This window comes from Sceloporus occidentalis, unplaced genomic scaffold, assembly GCF_023333645.1.
Source record: "Sceloporus occidentalis isolate IW3139 unplaced genomic scaffold, rSceOcc1.0.p SCAF_61, whole genome shotgun sequence".
In the NCBI taxonomy this organism is placed as follows: domain Eukaryota; kingdom Metazoa; phylum Chordata; class Lepidosauria; order Squamata; family Phrynosomatidae; genus Sceloporus; species Sceloporus occidentalis.
In genome coordinates this window covers 3,076,776-3,102,339 of record NW_028317041.1, presented here as the reverse complement: position 1 = coordinate 3,102,339, position 25,564 = coordinate 3,076,776, and the positions used below count along the sequence as shown (strand labels likewise).

At 36.8% G+C, this 25,564-nt stretch overlaps 1 protein-coding gene across 1 annotated transcript; it reads right to left on the bottom strand.

Annotated features, from left to right (window-relative positions):
- Positions 1-2,791: 2,791 nt before the first annotated feature.
- On the bottom strand, positions 2,792-25,332 carry LOC149287414 (anaphase-promoting complex subunit 10-like). The gene is made up of 4 exons (XM_089492929.1): positions 25,218-25,332; positions 24,148-24,238; positions 22,971-23,091; positions 2,792-3,022 (listed from the first exon to the last, which is right to left on the bottom strand). The coding sequence occupies exons 1-4, from the start codon at positions 25,330-25,332 to the stop codon at positions 2,792-2,794; spliced, it is 558 nt and encodes a 185-aa protein (XP_089349055.1).
- Between the last annotated feature and the right edge of the window lie 232 nt (positions 25,333-25,564).

The following is a 25,564-nucleotide window of genomic DNA, read 5'->3' as shown; positions in this document are numbered from 1 at the left end:
GTTAAACATGCTAAACTTTTACTGGGAGTGGGTAAGATAGCAGCTGGTCAGCTCAGGGGCCGATTGACAACCTCCGCTAACCTACAGAAAATAGAAATATCTGATCATTTGTAGAGATCATGGCCAGAACCCCTAAAATTATGACCACTTTGCTATATACGGTTGGCTCTTTAATCCTTTTTTTGCAGCCAAAAAGAGAGCTCCAATAAGCTTGGTGGCCATTGCCAAACATAGAATACTCTTGGACTTGTAGAAGGTAGTTCTAAACCAGCTACTGTTCACCTATCCCTGTTCTACATGCGATTATGTGCTTTAGGGTTCTCCATCGTTATTTGATAAGTGTTTTAGATTCTCATCAAGTAAGCAAACCCTAAGTTGCAGCTCATTCATTACTCTGTATGCATTGATTACACAATTTCCAGTGCCTATATCAAAGTAAAAGAAAATGCACAAGAGAGCTCCATGGTACTGCCAAGTTGGCATTATTTCAATTTATCAACTAAATGTTTCATACTTCCATAAGGTTTGCCGTAAAATAATTTAATATCCCGATTAAACCTGTACCCTAAGATAATAACTGTAACAGCTTGTGCTAATCTTCAAAAATATTAAAAAGAAACGGAACCGTATTAAAATTAGAGCTCCATTAAATGTGTTCTTTCAGGATACACCCGATATAAAAGAGAAAGGAAACAGTTTGTTCCATTAACTTTAATCTTCTTTATACATATTTTGTGGTTTTTGAATAAAATGTTTTACAGCTTTTTGAATTCTTACAAATAAATCAAATAGTTCCATCTCGTTATTTTTTTTCTCATTTTCCAATCACCACAGGGAAGATAAAATATCAGACTGGCTCGGAAGGAAGAGGAGTGCATCATCTTTCAACCCAGGTGGCCTCTCTTCCTCCCCTTCTTTGCCACCAGAATTACCAAGGGCATCTTCTGAACATCTGATACTTACAAGGTTAATAACACTTTAAAAACAAAACAGCTGGCTGAACTTTTTTTCCCTGCTTTTGCAGTTTTGTAGGCAGTTCTGTACTTGGTACATGATCAGATTCTGATACTGCTTTGGTAATTACAGGAAATGGTCTGCTATGGTCTAATCATGTCCTCCAGATGTTGATGAAATACCATTGTTTAAAGATAGATATACTGTGTGTATATATATATATATATATATATATATATATATATATAATACGTGAAAACAGTTTGGGAGATTAATAGATCTATAGAGATACGCTATTGACTGAAGTTAAACACAAACTAATGACATGGAAAGTGTATGTAAACTACCTTAAAAACGGCATGTGGAGGCACAGGTGGGTAAAACCAATACTTTAGTTTTGAAAAGAGGCTAGACTTTGGATACCATTGAGTCCTATACCTACCTATAGTCAAGGCTGGATTATAAAACATAATCTATAATTGTGGTTTGAGACCAGCATTATACAGGATAAACTCACCCCTTCTTGCTGAAGTTCACTGGGGTTTGCTTGTCATAATATACTATGATATGAGGGAGTTAAAATGTTCAACTCTCCTGCAAGCCACCATCTTTATTAGAGACCAGTGAGTGATTCCAACATACTGATCCTAAGTAAGATTTATAAGGCAAGGATAGCCAACAGGTATCTTTCCAATTGTGGATACAATTCCCATTGCCCTTCACCAACCTTTAGCTAACAAAAAACTGGAAGAAAATCCCAAAAAAGCTGTTGGCTACATAAGGCCAAAAAATTCCACAGGGGAAAGACATGAAAAACAGGGCAGTGTCACAGGGGAAATAGAGCTCCCACCCACACTTTATCGGGTATAATATATTTTTCAGAGCATGGCGCTCAATTTGTTTTCTATTAAATATTTCATCATATAATTCTATATTTGTGTAAAAAAAAATAAAAAAATCAAGCACTTGCTTCTGTAAATATATGTTAAAAATAGTTAGAGGATATTTAATCTGGCATAAACCAAACATGAAACTCATACATTTTCAGAAGGTGTTTAACATTTAAGACCATCTGTTTTGCCTTTTAGTCCTTTATATTTTTCTGAAGTTTAAAATTGTAGTTTAAAAACCCCACATATTAAAAGTGTTTATGGATATAGAATTATTGATGGCAAATCATAAGGCTTTTTAAACAATACTACTAATCTTATCATTCAAAATAGCTTTAGCAATATATATTGATCACATTTTGCACACATTAAGTCGAGGTAACTAGACACTGTCCCTCTACATGATACCCTCCTTGAGCTTTGAAAAGTAAGAATGTTGAGTCTTATTGTGCTTGGGGGATCTTGAAGAACATATGTTGTGTTGATTGTGCATGCGAGGGTGAGACCCCTCCAGGGTGTATTTGTGGATTTTTGCATGACAAATTATCAAAAATAAGAATAAATAAATGACATTTTCATCATTTGCACTGGATGCATTACACACAATGATAAACTTTGCTTAACTCTCGGATAATCAGGACACTGACTTAACAGAACAGTACATCTGTAGATATGTTAAAAAGTAATATTTTATTAAAAATATAATAAAAGTATACCTTAAGTGAAATTAAAAAATGGCATTTAACTTAATGCGAAGAGGAACATATCTGAACACAAATTAACGGTCAAAGATTTCCAACTGGTAATCCAGGAAGTGTTCCTAAATGGTAAAATAATAATATTCTCTGAGTAAAAAAAAATGCCTTCCAAAGAAAAATTAAAAAAAAAAAAGATTTTGTATGAGAAACCAAAATATCTTAGCTGTTTATTTGATCTGGAATAGAGCATCATCGGATGAAGCGGTGCATCATGAAATCAATGGTTGTGCACCTGGGGAATTTGCCTATAGAGCTTTCTTCCACTGGTGTAAAGACTTTAATCTGCCTCATGTGTGTGTCTCTCCCGTTCTGATGATTCGCCAAAACCGCAATCTGAATCATGAAGGTTCGAATTGACTTTTTATGAGCATCAGTCAAAGGAACATGTATCCAGCCACTGGGTTCCACTAATTCAAGTTGCTATAAAATAAAGCAAAATATAGGAATACATTTAATAAGTGATAACAGTGATAAGTGCTCCTTGTTAATATAATATAAATACCTGCTAACAACACATTTTTAACCTTAACCCCTTAATGACAATGCATTGTTTTCAATGGGTTTAGGGACCACCCATTGTCCTTAAGGGGTTAATAAACATATGACACAGTATTACCATGTAAACCCTCTAGATTTCCAATATATACGGATATCTTGATTTACCAATGAATCCAATTGAAGGCAAAAGGAGATAAGATTACAGGAATATACATTACGTTCACTTAAACTAAAGACTATTGTTTATATCCAGACCCACATTTGCATATTATTGCACTTATTGTGTTACTTTAAAATCAATGTCAGCTTCCCTTTTATTAGATTACATCATTCTCAAGTTGCACACCAAAACAATCAAATTATTATCAACATTTGTTAAACAATACATTTCATTGGTAAAGTTATCACAGAAATATATATATATATATATATCCCTTGTCTTCAACCATGCTGCATGTACTGTATCATACCCATGGGCAGCCACTTGCCATACTCCACAAGTATGACTTCATAACATAACTTACATTATGGCGCGTGCGCAAAAAAGGTTGTTCTGACAAATGTATTCATCACTTTGTAACTCTAATATTCCTGGTTAATCATATTGTATTGGTTACCAAAGTAAAGCAAATATTTTACGAGTAATACGTAACCAATAATATGAAATCAATCACATTGCTGATCATCCATAAATTTCAATCAAAAGCTATTTAAAATATAATTTCATAATGAATCACAACTCATATCCAATAGCCCAATCAAATATAAGCAGTCAAATTCCTAACAATAATTTAAGAAAAATAAAAAATAAATATCCAAGTGCATGATTAGCATAGACTTAAGCCACATTGTGTAATATTGGGTATCTATGAGTGTTGGGAGACACCCACCTTTTTTGTGTCCTCTTACTTTATATGTGTTAGAATAAGACATTATTAACCAGGTTGACTATAATCTGGACATTGCATGTTTGGATCTGACTACATTTGTAAACGTAAAAGAAAATAAAAATGCGAGGTAAATGTATGACTTACTGCTTTATGTGGAAAAGTCATACAGAAAAAGGTTACCTTAGGAAAAATTAAACCATCCTGCCAGAAGATCTACATGTATGTTTTCCTGTCTGGAAAGTCCTCAATAACAAATGTCAAGCAGAAAAAAAAATTCACTCTCAAGTCTATAGTCACTTGTCCTTTTAACAGATATCACTGTCCAGCCATAGTGCTGTACCTGTCAACACTTAAAGTGTTAGAATCTGGCTTGTGGCCACCTCTTTTTTTTAGGTAGAAGTCAAACTTGCAAAAGTGAGGCAGTAGTTCCAAAAAGGCAAATGATGTCTGATCCAAAAGAAACTTCAAAAGTTCCAACAAAGTTAAAAGGAGAGCCCCTACAAGAGACGCTTTAAGGAAAAACCCAAACAAAAACAAGCAGAATGGATACTAGTGAAAGACTCAATTGTAGGAAGAAAGCTCTTTTATAGCAGCAAACAGTTATGAGACATTAAGACCACCATGTAAGGAGATGACTTCTGCATCTTTGGCAGTATCCCTACTAGATCAGAAGCTTTGATTTCTCATTGAAACAGACACAGTAGACTAGTGCTGAGAAGGGTGTGGAGTACAAACTGAACAAATTTGGTAGCAGAACTGTTGTAAGGAAGATCTTTACAAAAATTAGGGATCACAGAGAATGATTATATAGGCACATATATTTTGAACAAACATTGTACAATTAATGTAAACAGACACAATAATAATCTGGAATTTACACCAGAATACAGATAGGTTTAAATTAAAAGCTAGTTCATGAGCACTATAAACTGCCCATAGGATAAGAAGCAATGGCTAATCATGACCAAGCATTTCACATTTAGGATCAAGCAGTTAACACAGCCAACAACGCAAATCATACTTGGGTAAACAGTCAGTAAAATACTAAAAGTTCAGTCTAAATTCTCAAATATGCTATAGAGGATGGTAGCTGTTAAATGTTCAATGTATAACAGATAATGCAGAGATAATTATTTTTTGCATTGTTTTCAATACCTTCCCTGTTGATTGACACCAATGCATACTGTGATATACAAAAGCAAAAAGTGTCAAGAGTAGAATCAAGATTGAAGGGGTGAAATAAAAAACTGAAATCAAGAAAGTTAAGAGACTGGTAAGTTTTCTGGAGGGCTTTTATATATTGAAAATATATAAATAAAAATCCTTCACTATATGCATAATCCATGCTTATCAAAATAACTAATATAATCCAGCACAAAATAGTTAATGTCTGCAATGAACATGTTGAAGAATAGATGCTCTTGACCATCAATTGAACCCGCAAGCAAATACAACTTAATGATTTGAGTGGGTCAGTGGGTAAACAGGTGGGCAATTTCACAGATTAGTTTTAAAACTTTCATTATAAAAACACATTTTTCATCATGTAGGGTTCACAATACCTCTATTGTCCACTACCTCCCTTAATGACTATTTTACCCATTCTAATTAAACATTTACTACTGCTATTCCCATATTTCTCATCCGGCTTATCCTCGCTACATCTTGCTCCATGCTCTGGTTTGCTATCGCTCATTATCTACTACACGCAAATATGCCTTTTTTATTTAACTCACAGAATTATACTATACTATTTAGACATTATGTTCTAAAAAAAAAACAAAATACTGTCTGCGCTTCTCACCCTAATAAAGTTGGCAACAAATATATAAACATAATATAAATGAGAGGTTTTGGTTATATGAATTGGCCAAAGCATAATTAAGCTCACCCGCCACGTCAAGGCACACTCTCAATAGGGTGAGAACCTACGCTCACCTCCTACATAGTGGGCACACAAAGCAGTTTATACTGCTACCAAAACCAAATTAATGTGTTGGGGGAGGTGCAATTAAACCTCCTCCCATTTAACCCCTGGACAGCAAGCTGCAACCAGACTAATGAGGAGCCAACAACCTCAAATATGTGCAAACAGGGAAAAGAAAAAATGTCGGTGCGCTAAGCTAGTCTCAGGCTCAAATAATACAAATGTATAATATGAGGCCTACCAATGTAGGAGGTGAGAGTAGGTTCTCACCCTATTGAGAGTGTGCCTTGACGTGGCGGGTGAGCTTAATTATGCTTTGGCCAATTCATATAACCAAAACCTCTCATTTATATTATGTTTATATATTTGTTGCCAACTTTATTAGGGTGAGAAGCGCAGACAGTATTTTGTTTTTTGTATACATTGCACAGCCAACACACTGTATTTGCAGCATGCTCACACTGTTTGGTAGGCCTCATATTATACATTTGTATTATTTGAGCCTGAGACTAGCTTAGCGCACCGACATTTTTTCTTTTCCCTGTTTAGACATTATGTTCTACCTACTCTCCTGAGTTTTGCACATAAATGAATGTACCATTACAAAAACAATTCCTAGTACTATTAAGTATCCAAACCGCTCAATGTAAATGGGGGGGGGAAAAATTCAGTTTTTTTTTAATACTTAGATGTTACATGGAACAGAAGACAATAGGCTGTTGTCATATAAAGTAACAGGCTTGTTTAAAAAATTGCTGGGTTATTTCTATTAGATTAAACCGTCAGACCAAAATCTAAAACGACACATCTGCTAAAATTTACTTGCTAAAGAGCTCAATGCCTTTTTAGTCTAAGAAGAACAGCACCTTGAACATCAGAAGCATTGTCAGATATCCACAATGTCATCACAGATGAAAATTACAATTAACTGTGCTTTGAGTATTACATACAGTAAAAGAAAAAGGAGATTTTGTACGCCTCCCTGCATCCAAGTATACCTACACAAAAGGAAAACAACAAAAAAAAATCAAAATGTAACAATTTAGAGGCATTTTATCCACAGAGTCATGAAAGCAAATGCTGCCCTCTCTCTTAAACTGGCTGCAGGAACCTTTCAGTGGCTTACAGCAGCTGATTCATAAGACATCGGTGATGTCAACATTGGAAGTAATTAAGGGAACTGCCCTTTTGGCTACTTTGCTAGTGCCACACACAACGCTACATGAAACGTCTGTGTGTGCGGACACATTAAGCATACCCTCATGGTAAATTCTAAACGCATATGAGAACAGTGTCGGGCAATATTACTTGAATTATCTTTTATGGCTTAAGCGAGAATGTCTGTTGGCTCACAGCCTTTTGACTTGGCTGTGATAAAGGAACTGACTTGTTTTGGTGTCATGTTTGGATTGTATAGTCCGTTTAGCTAAATTCTACTACACAAGTATCTAGCACCGCCCAGTGAAATTTTCAGAATATAAAATATCACTCACATGGACCATGAAGAAACACAGATAATGTGTAGTATATACCAATATCTATACGGTTGTTTACATGTAGTACTTAAGGAAATCGTTCCTTGCCCTTAAAGAGCACCCTTAATGTGAAAAATATGAAATTATTCATCAGCAGAGGACCATTATTACCCCCATCCAGTGTGGAATACAGAAAAATGTGCACTTTTACTTATTTTCTACATTCTCATACTTATCCCAGGTTATTGGAGCTGTGGAAGATCACATTTATTCCAAGAACGTGTACTCACCAAAGCAGGTGAGTTTCATGGGCAGCTGGAGTAGAGGTCTCAGGGCCAGCTCAGCCCTTAATGCAGGAGAAACACATGGGGTTGGTCCACCATGGTGCACTTGTGACATTATAAAAACCATAGAAATACAAAGATGGCCCAAGAATGGATGGGCAGCTTTGATCTTGAAAGTCAGGCAATATCTACAAGTCAAAAACAGCTCTGTTTTGTGGTTAGCACACCCACAATCTCCACAGTAAAAACACTATCACAGACCCTGTTTTATGAGGATTCCTTTACTAGTCAGTTGGCTGCTCCTGGGCGCTATACTTTGAAACCTCTGCTAATTTATATCAGATGACAAGTAAGTTAACATTGAGCCAAACCAATGGTCTTTAGATCTGTGTGGGAAAATGACTAATGCAAGAGCATGGTTGCCCTGCTGTTCTATGGCTTGCAGCCCGCTTGAGGACCCAACAGACTTTATTATGTGACATCATTGTTTTTTTCCCAAACAGCCTTGTTCGCCAACACACAGCACACATGTAAAATATTTATAGCCCATCCAATACAAATATTAAGTAGCCCTGCTCACAAGAATCAACTTAGAGTCAACAAATATACGAGAAAGCTTCAAAAATCCCAACAAAAGTAGAGCTATAGCCAAGAGGTGCATCATCCTATCATGTGATCCAGTACCCCCAAGGAAAAATAAAACAGACAGGCTGCTATGCCCATATATACATTTTTTCAGGGCAACGTAAGTTATTCATATACCTTACCTATACTTAATTTAGAGAACACCGTGTATCCCCCCCATTATTTCCCTATAAAATGCCAAACAAAACAGTAGAAGTACTGGAAACGTAATAATACGCCCTTTAGTAAATGTATTCAATAGATCGGATAGTACATACCTTATTTGACAGTATAACACAGATTATGCAGAGACCATGTAGGCTAATGTATAATAATTTGTGTGTTTTTATTTATTTTTCTTACATATTATCGAGTAAGGGGAGATTTAGAAGAGAGAGATTAGAGGGTACCTATGACATCAAAATCCCTGATCCCTACGTGTCAGAAAGGCCACTTTTTCTAGTATGCTAGCCTGTGGATTTCGCAATAGGTCAGCAGCCAGCATGCTTCCACTTTAAACCCCGCCCGCCAAGCAATTTTTGTCATTATTTGTTTCTAAAGCTGTATTTTGGCACTAAAGTTTGTCCATTTATATTGTCTTAGACTAAATAAAATGTGTTTCCTTAGGCAAAGTATATGTTTATAAGGCATTATTACACCTTTAAAATCTCCCCAGCTGTCTATAGAACATAGTTATGCACTGTAGATATAGGAAAAGATCTTTACAAATTACAGAAGCAACCTGGATTTTACTACGTAGTTTTTTATTTCAACTGCCTAGGAAGCACTGCTTTATACTTGGTAATTTACAAAAGTGTAATGCTTGTACATGCCAACAATCTGTATTCACTGTCTTTTGCGTCTTGGCCACCAGTGAATTAAGTACTTTGTTGAATAGTCCAAAAAAAAAAAAGATTAAAATGATTAAAAGGAGCATTTCAGTTTCAGATTTATTGTACGTATTTACTGCTATTTACTCTTCCAGAAAATAGGTTCAGGTTTGTATTAATCCCAATTCTAACACCACTGGTTTATTTTGACCATGAAGAACAACCATGCTGGTACTTTATTTTTTACTTGAAGATTATTTAAAATGATTTCTTACCAATAGAATAATGGAACCCCTTTATCTTTATGGTATTAATGTTCCAGTCCAAACAGTACTATAACCATGGGAGATTACAGAGTCTTCATGACAGAGACCATATCAAAGTATTTACCCTTTGGGATGTCCAAAGTACACATTTGCCATATGGCACTAGCTGCCACAATGTCTGCATTAAAATGACTTTAGTATCCATTTCCAGTACTCTATGTACCCCCTTAAGACTTGACATGTGTCTTCAGACACCTGTGATATTTGCCTTCCGACTCTTGCACGACATTAAGGAGTTGACTCCTCTTGGGCGTAAACCTTAGTAACTCTACCCAGAGCGCCCTCTTAAAACTTACTTCTCTACATCATCTTAATTGATCAACTAACGACATGTTGTTTTCCTGAATTTAACACTTGTAAATTTTAAGTATTAGAAGTATCATTTTTAGTACTCTAGTAACGTCCAATGCCAGAAATAATTCTTTAATCATGTAAAATTTTGACTCATTTTTTCCCCACGAATACCAACCTGTGACGCAAAAGCAAGAACTTTGGCTTTTGCCAAAGAAACTTAAATGGCTTCTGTTGCATCTCAGTAATTACATTTTGGGGAGACAGAAAAGAAAGATATTGACTAAGATTCATGTGCTTTAGCATGCCAAGTAAAATGGCAACTTTAAATACAACTTATTAATTAAATACATGAGTATATGGTCATAAAAGTATTATAGAATATGGAATTCAAGTAAAAATAATGTGCAAGATAATTTGTTGTAGACTAATTGCTTTACTGCCTTAAAGAAAAATAAATATTTTTTTTTTATGTATCAATCTTTATTAGAAATATTTTCCATAAAAAAAGTAGATTTAGACGAATAACAAAGACATTCGATCGATTCACAATGTTGAGGCATAATGGGTAAATAGAATAATTCATATGCTGATAAGTAATCCCAAGGATAAGCGATTTCAAAGTTCTACATTTTAACTATTAACAATCATACCAGGCATACGTGGAGGAGATTCACAGGCGACGGGGGAGTGTTACCACAATTTCAATAGAAGAAAGATGGTTATGGAGATAGATAAGATTTTCTTTTTTTTTTTTTATATTTTTTTTTTTTTTTTTACAATGCACAGGAATCATGCACCAATAAATGGAAACCACCTATGCCAAATCATCTTATATTTCTCATCAGCCTTAGATCTTTTAAAAAAGAAACTTTCAGCGGAACATTGTTGGGTAATCTGAGTTTTAATCTCAGACCATGTGGGGAGAGTCGTATTCCTCAAGAAAAAGAAATATTAACCAGTAACAGAGCTATAGTAAGGGGAATGGTGAAAATGATGCGTGAACACAGCAGGCAATGATGTTCACACAAGCTTGTTGCATACAGCCCAGCAGGCAAGTTAGCATTTTCATTTTATTTTATTTATTTATTATTATTTTTGGATGGTGCCCCTAAGACATTGGCACAATGCAACTTAAATACACTGTTTATTACAGTGGGTGCCAATTTCTAAGATAACAGGTACTAAAATGTATGTAAATAAAGGAGTGTGATAAAATGCATTCATCTCTTTTGCTCAAAAGATGTGGTTTCTAATTACATTACTTAAAAGACAGAACTGATAAAAAAAAAATTAAAAAAAAGTGCAGAAATAACGTAACGTTCCAGAGGTTCATTTTACAAGGACCTCACACTAAGTTCCCTTTTCTTCCCTTTTTTGTAACTCTTGGTAGAAATTGCATTATTTGCTAAAATGCTAATAGTTGCCAGAGTCCATCAGAATAAATGCAGATCGTACTGTTACGCATTTAAAAAAACTAAATTGCCTATAATATGTATTTAGGATAATGCAAAATAATAAATAAGAATTATGCTACATTTTAAATAAAAAATTAAAAAAAAGGAAAAAAACACATGCCACCATAAACAGTATTTCAGTATCATACTTTCTAATTAGACTCCTTTCAATGGTTTAGGGACACTTCTAAAATAGCCTCGGTTCACATGATAGAACAATGGGAAACTTTTACGAATGGCTGAGCGCTAACCCTGACAAGTGGGGAGAGCCAACTACAATACATTATATAGTAGCGTAACCAGCCACCCACGTTGCGGAGAGAGAAAAACTTTCGAGGACATGCACTGAGCTGTTAAACCACAAAATCCCTTATTACACATTGTATCGCTCGGTTTAGGTAAAAGACACCGTTTTGTTTCTCCTACGGTCTCAACGTTTATTTTTAGTTTGTGTAAGTTTGGGGTCGATTGAATTGCAGTAAAGTAATCTCCAGCTTCGCCTCTATTTCAGACTTGTCTATTTTGTTCCGGAGAGGAAAACAAAAGTATCTTCTTGCAGAAACATATTGAGGTTCGACATCTGCTACCTAATTTTTCCTTTATTTCCCCCGCTATACACATCTATTTCCTATCGGGCAGAAAGCATAAACAGGATAATATTACAACCACTCGGTGCTCCTTACCGTTTTAGACAATTGTTTGTTCCAAGCAACTATTTAAGATAATTCAGAAAGATAAATATGTATATACAACAAAAAAAGAGAAAATTAATCTAGTTTTACTACGGCCGGGATGCGATTAACGTGTATTGATCTCTATTTTAGTTGTATCTTAATAAATGTTACATTTTTAAGTATTTAAGTGTTTATCGCTTACATGAAAGCAGAGAATGCAACAATTACATTTTTTATTTTTTTTTATCTTTTCAGAAGCTTTCAAGACCTTGACCAAGAATGTTTTATTTTTCTGGCATTAATATCCTGCATCTAATTATGTTGAAATATCTTTATAAAAATGTGTGAAATTTTCAGGTTAATAAAAAAAATGTGTAGGTGGTATGCGTGGAACCCAAGTCTAGCTTCCCCAGGATGCCTTTCCGGAGTCCCAGAGGAAAAACAGCCAAAACCGGCTATAAAAGCGTCACTGTTTATGCGAGTCTAATTTAACCAATATTCGCGCATAGTGACAGTACAGAGTGCATCTGGCTGGAAGTTTGTATTGAGTTTATGTGCCAGTGCAGGTGGCCACCAACGTTTTTCCCAAGCCAACATGATTTTTTGGTTTTTTTTAAAGCTGAAAACAGGGAAGCAATACTTGATACTCCTGTATGATATGTAAGTTTTAAGTATTTGTTAAACATTGCATTACCTTAGATATTTTATATACATTTAAAACTAGAAACTTTTGATATTAACTTATTTTACCTTTGTTTTAAGTCGTGCAGCTCAGAAAACTACAGTAAAGTCTGCTGTCAACAAACCGTACTTGCGGAAGTTCTTCGCTAAATCCCACCACTTTTCAATAAGACGTTTTTATAAATGTCAGCAAGGTACCTAGCAAAAAGTGCTATTTTTAAAAAATTATTAATTGAATAATTGAAGCAGGAACATTTTTATAAAAGGTTTTGCATAGGGGGTCCATAGTTACATTCAGTGTTACAGTTGTGTGTTGCTTTTCCCAGCGGCACTTCGGGAAGGTAATAGCCCGAGCAGATATTGGAAGCACTCTGTGCTAAGTCAGAGTATTGCCGCAAATTAAAAAAAAAATCGTGACAGCACCTGGCTTGTGCAAGTATACTAGACTGCAACATTCATGTTTGCATGATCACATGGCATGCTTTGTCACGGGAAGCAACGAGGTGCCTTGTTCCCATCTCCCATTAAGAGGCTAGCAGGTCGCAATAACTTAATAACACCTTCACAAACAAATGTGAATCATGGGTAGGTGACTTCTCATCTGAAACAGAAATAATACATGTATTTATTTTATTATATTACATACTTATTCCTTACAATCACAGAGCAATCTGTTTTGTAAGGAAAATGTTAGGCTATTGGGAGGGGGCAATGTGGGTGGTATATTCCTTATGGTCTACTCTATGTATTTAAGCTTGCAGCATGGTTTGATCATTTGAAATTTGCAAGATCCAAGTGAAAGCTCCATGTGTAACCTGCTTACACCATACAGGCAGAGTCAACATAGCATGTTACATCTTTCTAGCTGGGCTGAGAACTGAGATTTCTCAATGCTAGATTCAATTATGGTTTTATTGCATATGAATAATTTCCACTTTAATCATGATAACTAAATGGATATGTTAAAAAAAGTCTGGTTGGGACACTGTCCAATCAGTGGCAGGGAAGTACTTCCATTGATTACTCTCTTGTCACCGATTGACAGCTTAAGCAGCCAATTAGTGTCAGGAAAGTGTTCCCATTGAAATCAATGGGAAGACTTTACACGCTTACGCTGGAGTCTAGGACCCGGCACGCAGTGTTCACCAGTCAGCTCCAGAGTCCAAAATATTTCCTGCAAAGCATTTAGCTGGGGAGGTGGGGAAAGGGGCAAAGGCATTTGTGGGGGTTCAGCAGAACCCCTCATGCATCTGCAAAACAGATCACAACTAATATTTAAAATGAATATGACTGAGATTTTATAAACATGTAAAATACCATTTGAGGTAAACTAGATGTAAGGTAATCCCCTCTGCTACCCAAAGGGTTAAACAATCGTTTTAGAGAACTTTTAACAGATTATCTGCTATCCTATTAGAGATTTACATTTCAGGGAAAAACAATTTGTGTAACTGGTGTATTCTCTGGTTTCTAAGACGTGTTGTAAATGTATAGCTTTGGGTTTAGACAAAGTATTTATCTGTCAGCACACACACTACTCCACCCGCATTACAACATATGGCTTATCAGCCAAAAAGTCTTCCATTCTCAAGTATAAAAAAAAAAAATGTATAAGAATAAAAGCATGAACATATTCTGAATTTCCAATGAAATGAACACCGACTATCACATTGACGTGAGCAGGTTTGACCACTATATTTATTTATGTATTTGCACCGATGATCACAACGGTCTACTGTCTTATGATAATGTCATAAAAATGTGTAAGACCATAATGGTCAAACCAATAAACAATTGAATGTAAATCTACGTAAACACAACAAACATCAAATATGAATGATATTTCAACAACACACATGGAAAATGAAGACTGCTGCGGTTAGCGATTTCTTTTAAATCTTCCCTGGCTGCATGGTCTATAATGACCAGGGATCATAAATATAACAATGGAGACAGGAAAGAAGATCCCATAAATAGGAGAAACAGAATTCATTGGCACTCTATGAGAAACCACAAGGCTTGGATTGTCCATACTCCCACACATATTTTTATTATACATCTCCGAACACACTCACGTAAATGGATAATGCTGTCACACTCAATTTCCAGAAAGCCCATAAACTATAAATGACTCTGCAACAGTTTCAGAGACCAAGTTTTGGGCCCGTGGAACTGAATATTAAATACCGTAATTCAAATTGGCATCCTGGTAACATAACGCAAAACATAAAAAGTTCAAGAAAATACTCACTATATGGTGATGGAGTCTGCCAGGCCAAAATATAATGATTTAATGGATATTTTGACTCTAGTAAGCAGTCAGAGGAACAAGGTCTCAGAATCCAAGTTGCTGATCTTTGGCCATGGATTACAAAGTGGGTCACAGCAAATCACTTAGGTATCATAAACTAAAGTTGCCTTTCCAAACTTTAAAGAAATCACATCTAAAAACATTACTATTCTGTTTATCAGAGCTCAAATCAATGTATCAAGCAGGTTACTGCTACACACCTTTCCCCCCCTCTCTTTTCACTAAAGGGGAGTTGTTGGTTTCACTATTCACTATGAAGGGCAAAGTTCTTCCTGCAGCAGAAGCTAACTAGGTTTGGCCTTTCATAATGAATAGCGAAGTCGAGGAGCTTTCCCCTTAAGGACCAGGACATAGGGGTTAAGTCACTTAAAACTGGTCCTTTTGTGCACCTGCCAGACTAAGTACCACCAGATACAAGGGAGCTCAAGCTGTCAAATGAAAACGGGTCTCCGCTCTGAAAATTGAATTCGGCGGCGCTCTGAGTACCGTTACATTAAAAGAGGAGAATGCTACCTACTGGAATGCATAGTGCCTACTGTAAAGTTTGGTGGAGGAGGGCTAATTGGATCGTTTTTTCAGGGGCAAAAAAAGGTTGGATGAGTTTGGTGTGAAAGAACTTGACTGGCCCACACAGATCCATGACCTCAGCCCATCAAACACCTTTGGGATGAACTGGAAAGGAGATTGCTAGCGAGGTCTTCTCGTCCAACACCAGTGCCTGACCTCACAAATGCTCTACTGGATGAATGGGAAAAAAATATCCAACAGAAACTCTCCAAAATCTTGTGGAAAGCCACTCCAGAAGAGAAAACTGGTATAGCAGCAAATCCGCAAATGGGGGGGGTCCAATTAGCTCATATAGGTGTGATGGTCAGGTGGCCACATTCTTTTGAAACTATATAAACATATAGTCATAGACTATATGACCAAAAGTAAGTCCTACTTGTGTCTAAACAATAAATCTAATAGAGGAAAATTACAGATGGACAGAGACGATAAAAACATGAAATTTACTCATTTAGTGTAAAAGCCCTGGTCCAGAAGGGGTTAAACCAACGCTTTTGTCAACTCTCTCTCTTTACTTAATAGACCCCATTTTTTTTCTCTCTCTCTCATATTATACAGTACCGTTCAAAAGTTTGGGGTCACACACACAACCTTTTCAGAGTGTCCAGTACGGCAGGGAGGCGGCCTGCTTGCAAGCGGCAGCGTGGAGTGCTGCGGGCCATTGCAGAATCTGCCGGGGGGAGCACGGGTAAGTGCTTCCAGTAACATAAATGCAAAAAGGTTTCTAATGATTTACCTTTTAAACTTTGATTAGTGAACACAACGTGCAGTGGCGACTCTAGAAACAATATATAGGGGGGGCACACAAGATACCACAGTCAAACTGGGGGGCATTCATAATTTCCAAAAGTAATGTGCTATGGAATTATACTTTTGTTATTGGGCTAAACTAATACTTGATCATTCAACATGGGAAGCCTGAAGCCACAATTGAGTGCAACTAATCCTTGAAATAAATATTATAACACAATAAATAACTTTTCCACTAAATGATTTCAGGGCGTTGAACATTTTGTCCCCTGAAGTCACTACAACTTCAGGAGGGCATTTTATCTCTGGATAAATATAAATGAAATAATTCCTACTGTAAGTTAAGTGCCAGGAAACAGATGACCAAACACACACACCAACACAGGCTCTGTCACACCGTCACCCAGACACACACCAGGACAGGCTCTGCCACACCGACAACCAAACACACACACACACACCAGGACAGGCTCTGACACACTGACACCCAAACACACACCCTAGGACAGGCTCTGCCACACCGACAACCGAACACACACCAGGACAGGCTCTGCCACACCAACAACTATACACACACACCCGAGGACAGGCTCTGCTACACTGATAACCAAAAACACACAAACAGCAGGACACACTCTACATCACAGACGTCTACATCAGGATGGATTTTTCACACTGCATTGTCGTTTATACCCCCCTTTGTGTTTTCGCTCCTTGTGTATTGATGCCCATGCTGCCCATATATATATTAATATTAGCCCCAGTTGCCGATAGCAGGTATAGATCAACACATTAACACACAAACCAAGCTTTGCATGTATAGATCAACTGAAATTCACTTGTGATCTCAGCACTGAAGGTATATATATCAAATAAACAGAATCAGACAAATCCTGTATTTGCAGGTATACAATAGTATATGAAACGTAGCATTGCAGGTATAGATCAAATAAATACATGGAAACAGCATTGCAGGTATTAATTAACTGAATAAGACATACAAACACTGTATTTGCAGGTATACATAAATAATGTATGGAAATATATAAATATGGATCTACAGAATAACGCAAAAACACAGCTTTGCAGGTATAGATCAATTGGAATACACATAAAACACGTCATTAAAAGGTATATTTAAAACCCCCTAAATTACAGGCATAGATCACAGGTTGCACACCCCAAAGCACCCCAAAGCCACACAGTCCTGGCGTCCACACAGCAATCACACTCCTATCATACCCAGGCAACCCGTAAATGCTGGTACCTAGGCATGATGGGACTGTGCTTGCTGTTAGCAATCACACTCCTATCATGCCAGGTCAGCCAGTACATGCTGGTACAGGGTGGCTGTAAGTGATGTGTAGACCCCATACTGCTGGCAGCATCAATACACAAGGGGGGCAGATAGCTAGGTTTCAGCATGTACTGGCTGACTTGGCATGATAGGAGTGTCATTGCTAACAGCAATCAAAGTCCCATCATGCCTAGGTTCCAGCACTTACACATCCATGCTATCACACACACACACTCATTTATTCATATACTCATTAATTCAGATTCATTCCCTCAATCACGCATACTCATTCAAACACCCTCCCCACCCCCTTACCTGCACTGCAGCTTCTCGATGGCGCTCACAGACTTCAGCAGAGGGTGCGGCCTCCCTCTGCGTTCTCTGGTACTGCACAGAGGAAGCAGGACTGGAGCGGAGTCATGTGATGTCACGTGAACTCTGCTAGGTTCCGCTTCCTCTATGCAGTACAGAAGACCCTCCCACAGGTAAGTAGCAGGGCTCGAGGTGCGGCCTGCGTAAGATCGGTTGCCCTGGCTGCCGGTCTTACGTGGGCCGCACCGTCTCTCTCCTCCGCATTAAAAAAAAAAAAAGAGACGGGATTTAAAGTCGCATTGCGACTTTATTCCAAATTCGGCAGGGGGGCAACAGGGGGGGCAAGGATTAACCTAGGGGGGGCAATTGCCCCCCTGTAGCGACCCCACTAACAACGTGCTATTGGAACACAGGAGTGATGGTTGCCGGTAAAAAGCCTCCATACGCCTATTAAGATATTCCATTAAAAAGCAGCAGTTTCCAGCTACACTTTATTTCTGGTCCATTTGATGCTATTTTAATGGGCACATTTTGTGTTTCTTTAAAAAACAAGAACATTTCTAAGTGACCCCAAACTTTTGAAAGGTGCGCATATATTTTTGACAGCATTATCTGGCAACTAAATGAAACAAGCCATACTGTTTCTACTTGGCTAGAAAATGCTATATATAATACAAGGACATTGATTTGTAGTCTTAAACTTCACTATTACACTTATTCACTCTATCATGCCAATTCTCTAAATGATGCCTGGGTGTAGTTGCACAAAATCCATAGATATGTTAAATTTCAAAAACCTGTGAACTATGGTGAACATGGGGCTTAATACTCTACTGATGGTAGAGGAGACTAATCAATATCTTTCATATGACAGATCTGAGGGGTCTTCGCATGGGAAGTCCCTTGGAAAAAATATTTATTGAGCATAAAATATAGTGTTGTATACAATATAGGTATTGGATAAAAAAAATGGTTTAATCCCCTCTTGTTCCGTGTCATCATCTGTCATGTTAGTTAAGATGGCATCAGTCATTTATAGTTGTCACGATACAAAAGAAATATTTTAGAGATGGGAGAGGGACAAGGTTTATACGTAACCTCTTTTTTTTTTCTTCTTCAAAATGCATTTTTTTCCGCTGATATGCCTATGTTGTTTTAGCCAAGGGTGCCAAGTAAGTTAGGTCTCCAGACATTAGGTTTAAATATTGTATCATATTTCATACATGCCATAAGAGTATGTTGTGACCCCATTTTAGCCATACAAAATCAGAATCATTTATGAAAAAACAATATAAAATCAATGAGAGAAGGTGAAGGACCTTGCTCGTATAACAGTAACTTGTTGCAAAGGAATTGGGTTTCGATCTTGTAAGCCAAAGCAATCCTGACATCTAGTGGAGGACAGAGGGGAATGTCCAGCCTCGCTCACTGTCAAATATTTCAAGCAGTATTAATGAGCTTATAAAAATAATTAAATATTAGCCCCCTCCAAAAAAGTTAAAGTTGATTAGAAGTAGTAAGTATTGCAGGTCTTTCAGCTGATCTTGAGGTAACCCAAATCTTACTTAAATCATCTGGCAGCAGTTGATCTTGTAGTTGACCACACGTCATAACAAAAGTTTTGCACTTGTATTCAGTTTCTTATTAACAAGATCCGTCTTGGTAAATTTGTCTTAAGGTGAAGAATGATAGACCCACAATGCAAGCAATATCTAAAATGGGAATCACTCTCAGATTGCAATTGATCTACAACTTTCAGCATCGAAATAAAGGTTCGGTTGATGGGCAGAGCACCATAAGAGCTGAAATTGCTCAAAAGCAGAAGAGCTACCTGGTGGCCATCCCTGGTCTAAAGACATTAAGGTGAAGATACAGGAGAAGGGCCTTTTCACCAAAGTACATTTAAATTCTTCCTTGAGAGTGATTCTCAGAATATCGGTATCTTCCAAACTCTCTGCTTGGTATCACATGACAGTATGAATATCTGTATACACAGACATAACCATTGCCAAATTGGCACCCAACACTGTCCTCTCCTAGTATGCATTTAATATCCTGTAATCCACTTTCTTGTACATTTCATATCTTTGTCTCCTTGCGTTAAATTGCAGAGTAATGAATATTACAGTTATTTTTCTCCACAACCTATACATAACGCAGTCTGTGTAAGTAGAATTACTTTTTAGTAAGATATCGTTCACATGGGCAGGCCACAGCTGTGTGTACCAAGGATTCCATTTTACTATTTATTCTAATACTCTGCGTACGCTGATAAATCCCCAGTGACCTACAAATACCAGCTGGGCCTTGTGATACACCTGAAACGCTGCTTTATTTCTATCAGTGCAAAAAGTACTTTTCAGGCTGAAAAAAAGGCTTTCCAATCTCTTGTGGCTAAAACATGGTGTTTATGGGCTGGATTTAGAAATACATAGCCAGCCATGAAGCCCCCTTCCAACAGAGGTTATTCGAGTGAGGAAAAAAAAAAAATTAACCTGGATTTTTTTTTAACCTAGAACTAAAACAATGTTTTGATAGCTGGACAGTGTTGATATTTTCACACTTGGAGGCCATCTTTGTTAAGCAAATAAAGTCAAATAGCTTGATATTTGCACTTAACACCTTTCTACAAAACATACAGAAACAAATGCTACGATCCAAGTTGAGGTGTAAATGAGACATTAAAAACAGAAATAAGAGCAAACCAGGACAGATGAGCGAAGGAAAAAAAGAAAAAAAGAAAATTATATATATAATATCAAAAAAGATGTAAAAGGAAATGAAGATCTATGATTAAAAAAAAAAGTTCAAGGGAAATATACTTAATGGTAATTGTAATAAATTATAATACATTAGGCCTGTAACTTCAAGAAACTTTTAAAGACAAGGTGTCAGACTGGTTCTCCTCATTGGTGGTAGTTTATAGGCTTGACATCTATCCTCTCTGGAAATGGATGGAAAGTCATTCTATGACCCTGAGACTCCAGTGAACCTCGGTGAGAGCAGTTATCTACAAATGGAGAAAACCTGGAACCGTGGTGAACCTTCCCAGGAGTGGACGGCCCACCAAAATTCCTCATCACCTACTCATCTAGCAAGTCACAGAAAAACCCAAACGAACATGTAAAGAGCTGCAGGCCTCACTTGGCTCAGTTAAGGTCACTGTTTACAATTCAACAATAAGAGACTATAAAAACTGCATGAATGGGAGAGTTAGAAGGCAAAAACCAATGCTGACCAAAAAGATCAAAGGCTTGTCTCACATTTACCAAAACACATCCTGATTGCCATAATTGGGGGAACCATGAATTCTGCTCTCTCCCAGAAAATCCTTAGGGAGAATGTCCGGCCATCAGTTTGTGCCCTAAAGCTCGAGTGCAGTTGTTTGTGTGCTTCGATCATTGTCCTGCTGCATAACCCAAGCCTACCTCTGAATGCCTCAAAAGAAACAAAATGAAGGTGTTGGAGTGGCCGAGTCAAATTCCTGACTTGAATCTGAGTGAGATGCTGTGGCATGACCTTGAAAAGGCAGTTCATGTGCAAAACTCTCCAAAGTGGCTGAATTACAATAAAGACGAGTCGGACAAAAGTCTTCCACAGTGACGGAAAAGACTCATTGTCAGGTATGGCAAAAGTGTGATTGCAGTTGTTGAAGCCAAAGGCACAACCAGCTATTAGGTTTAGTGGGACAATAGCTTTTTCACATGGGTGATACAGGCTTTGATTAACTCTTTACCCGAGTGCTTACTCATGTTGTCTTATATTAAAATTATTTGGATGCTCTGAAACATTTAAATATGACAAATAAGCAAAAATAGAAAGAAATGGGAAGGGGGCAAATACTTTTTCACAGCACTGCACATCTGGGGTGGTTGGTTACCTCATGTAGAGGAAATTTGACTTGATGTTGAACTCTAGAAGGCTGATGGAGGCATTTGACTTAAATGCTGTTCCCAACCTCCACCGAGTTAGTCTGTTTGGCATATTTTTTCAATTATGGCAAAATCTCTGTAGAATCTGGGCCAACTTTGCCATAAAACATCTCCAAATATATCTGATTATCCAAATATAAGTCTGATTCAGTGACTTAACTCAGCTACAACCCAAGGAAACATACCATGCATGTACTGGGTCCCAGCACAGCATCAATCATTCATACACTGATGTGAACAAACAAGCGGTAACCCTCAAAACAGCAAAAACATGTGGAGTGAAACCTGAGGATGATGGGGTGATAGCTAGAAAGGGTTTTACAAAGGTCCCAGGGATAAGGGGGAACAGCAGAGAGGGGGCTGGCATCAATTTCCCTCCTCTCCAAGACTAACATTTCAGCGCAGCTGTGACAGAATATGGCATTGGACTAGTTTGGGTCCAAAGTGGTCAGTACCCCAGAGAACTAGCAAACCTGGGACCCTGTACAGGTGAGAGGATGTAAACATATGTGGAATAAGGCCATTATTACATTACATTTTATTTATACAGCAGCTTCTGTAGTGCCACTACAAAAGTAAAGTGTAAACATTAAAATAGACAATATACAACATAAAAACATGTTAATAAATATTCATACAGACTGTCCTTGCAAGTTTGCTCCCTTGTTTTCTTGCAGATTTCCCATGATCACAAAGGTCTGATAAGACGGTCCCTTTAATATGTAGCAAAACTCTGACATTTACATTGTATTAATTCTCAGGTCACTGTAAGAAAGAGAGGCTACTACAGTGGACATATTAAACGGGACAGCCTTATCAACAGAGAATGCACTAAAAGGCTTTCAACTATATTAGTCTACAAACAATTCTTCAGTCCAGTATTTAAGCAAAATCTGTGTTTGCTAACAATCCTATTAGCATGTAACAAAGCACAAATAGACATCGATTCATACCATATTTCAGGAATGCCATCTGTTTATAAAATTAACCGGGACCCTACATGTAACATCTAACAGAAGTTAAAATCATCTTCTTAACAGCAAATGTTTTGTCAGTTCTGAGTTGAGTTCCAGATTATATTGGAAGTGGTTACAAAAATAAAGATTCAGTCCAAACCTCATGATTCCAGGTTTGAAACACTAAGAGTTTACATGTTCAGCAGAGCGTATATTATACTGGTAAATATACGAAAAACAATCAGTCTGTTTTTGGAGCAAAATCAAAATATACAAATCAACCTACCCGAATCTCCTGAAGGTTGTGAAAGTTGTTTCCCACTCTAACAGAGATTTTACTTGGTGTGTAACTCTCATCTGACTTGTAATCTGCATAAATACATAAAGCTTTCACAGTTGTCTTCCTTCTGCAAGTTAAAAAAAACAAAACACTTTGTGTATATATATATATATATATATATATATATATATATATATACACACACACACACACACACACATTTATATATATATATATATATATATTATATATATATACACACACACACACATATATATCGTACAAAGTTTCTCAGAAAGTTTAAACTGGGCCATAGGTATAGCAGAAAAAGTGTTATTTTTTGGTTAGAAGAATGTAACACCTCTCCAATCAATATTATAGAAAAAGACTAAGAGAACCCACTGGCTGTTTTTCATTAATGACGATGTTGTTTGCATTCCTACTGAGTAAAGTGAATTTCTTTTTTTCAAAAATGTCTTTATTCGTCATTGGAAAAAATGTAACAGTCGATACACAAGGTTCCATAAGCAGAATAATTCAAGGAAGGTACAATAGTCATCTGCCATACAGTGCAAAGAGATTCACCCAACCAGCCGAGTTTGGCAGCAAAATGAACAATTAAGCTGTGAACACCCACCACATTTTCTACATTTTCGAGTGAAGCCAATTTCAGTTTTCATTCCTTTCCTTGAGTTACTGTACCCACAAACCAAAGGAGGTTTTCGGGAATGTCTTGCACAAGCGGATACTCAGCTGTGCCTCGGTAAAAGCATGTTCTAACAGACCTTGCAATAGTCACCTTGTATTAGGACCATGATTTATTTTTCCAAAGTCACTAAAAAAAATTAAAAAAGCCTTCTTTTATAGATGCCGTTAGATGTAGTGCAATCAGCAGTAGTATTAAAACGCAACCGGGGCTCTCAGTGAATAGTCCAGTTATTCTGCCCAATCTACCTAAAGTGAAAATCTGTTAAACACTACAAAAGTTCTGTTCACAACAAAATAAACATTTTCATGTTCATTCTGCAAAAGTACCAACCTGGCTGGACCAAGCTTATAAGAAGGATAAAACAGAATTGTTCCATCAAAACAACGCTCCATCTTGCATGGTCTTTTAGACTATGTGTATTAATTAAGTGGCTTTATAACTTCATGGATATATAAAATATAAAAAATGCTTTACCTAAATTGAATATTCACTAAATGAGGCTGAGATCCATCCGACTGCCAGTATGTTTCTAGATTGTCATCCCGTAACTGGTCAACTCCAAATCCTTAAAAAAAATAAAAAAATAAAAAAAATAACTGACACTTGGTAAAACGTATCAAGGAAAGTGTTGTTATATGTGTGGGCATAATAACTACAAGAAACAGTGAAACTGTATATATTTTGGCCGCACACTCACAAAAGCATAACGAGTAAACTACACTGCTTTACCGATTACTTCTTCTTAGTAGCATTTTGTTGAGAAATGTTATTCAGTCTCTTAACTTGGGGCTGTCAGTCGACTTCAATCATTCTGTAATGCTTGGCTTTCTGCGCATGAATGCACAAGCATTCACTAACTACCAATCCATTCTCTCCTATATACTAATGTTATCTTGTGGTGCCAACAGCACATTAGCCAATTTTGCAATAAAAGGAACATTCATTACAAACATGAATGAATGCACATAATATATATATAAATATTATACATTGGAATAAAATGTATATCATTTACTGATAACATTGTTTCCCATTTTTCTACAGCAAGCTGAAGGGCCACAAGTTTATCAGGGCAGTGATAATGTGTAGGTAAATCCTTTCTGTATTAAATTAAAAAAAACCATGCATTTCCTGGTAAAAAAAAATTCATATTTGAAATGCAAGTATATTCCTCTTCTATGGCTCTAAAAGTAATTTAGGGGCTTGTTTTTGATCAACCAACATCAATGCACAAAACTTTGCAGTACGGGGTCTTCTGCAGTTTATTCCATTAATTTCACTACCAAAAAATATATACATCCACTATACTTTTAAATATATATCTTAAATATATCAAAAAGCATTTTTAAATTCCATTTAAATAATACATAATTTGCGTGGGTACACTAACTGAAAAAGGGGGACATTATGGTTGAACAAAGCCATAGTAGAAAGACAAAAATTGCTGCTGTCCTGTAGCGTAAAAAGCCTTGGTCCTTAAGGGGTTCCAAATCAATGACATTTTAATAAACTGCTAAGTCTAGTAATAACTATGTTGGGCATACCTGGCTTACAAGACGACAAAGACCATACAGCTTGAGATCCAATTTCACGAACAGTTCCAGTCCTTTTGAGCTGGTTGGGATCAGCACCAGGAGGCGTTTTGTTGGGAGTTGTCATTTTCTACGATTTAAAAAAAGAAAAAGAAACCATAAACAATTGTTTGTGTACTTTCTATCCAAATATCTTTCCTTCTAAAGATGAAAACCTGCAACAAAATGTACAGCTGTCTTTCAAAGAATGCATTATACAATGGACTGTTCAGTACTTGTCTAATACAGCAATGGATGATCCTGAAGAAATGCAATACAGAATTCTTAATTTACACTTTTTTTTTTATAATATAGTATTG

Bases quoted from the DNA above. Each gene is read 5' to 3' on its own strand.
- LOC149287414 (XM_089492929.1), bottom strand. From the start codon at position 25,332: ATGACAACTCCCAACAAAACGCCTCCTGGTGCTGATCCCAACCAGCTC. The intron at 23,092-24,147 runs GTAAAGCATTTT...TTTAACTTGCAG, and splicing joins TTAGTGAATATTCAATTTAG to AAGGAAGACAACTGTGAAAG. The intron at 3,023-22,970 runs GTAGGTTGATTT...TTTATTTTATAG, and splicing joins ACAACCTTCAGGAGATTCGG to CAACTTGAATTAGTGGAACC.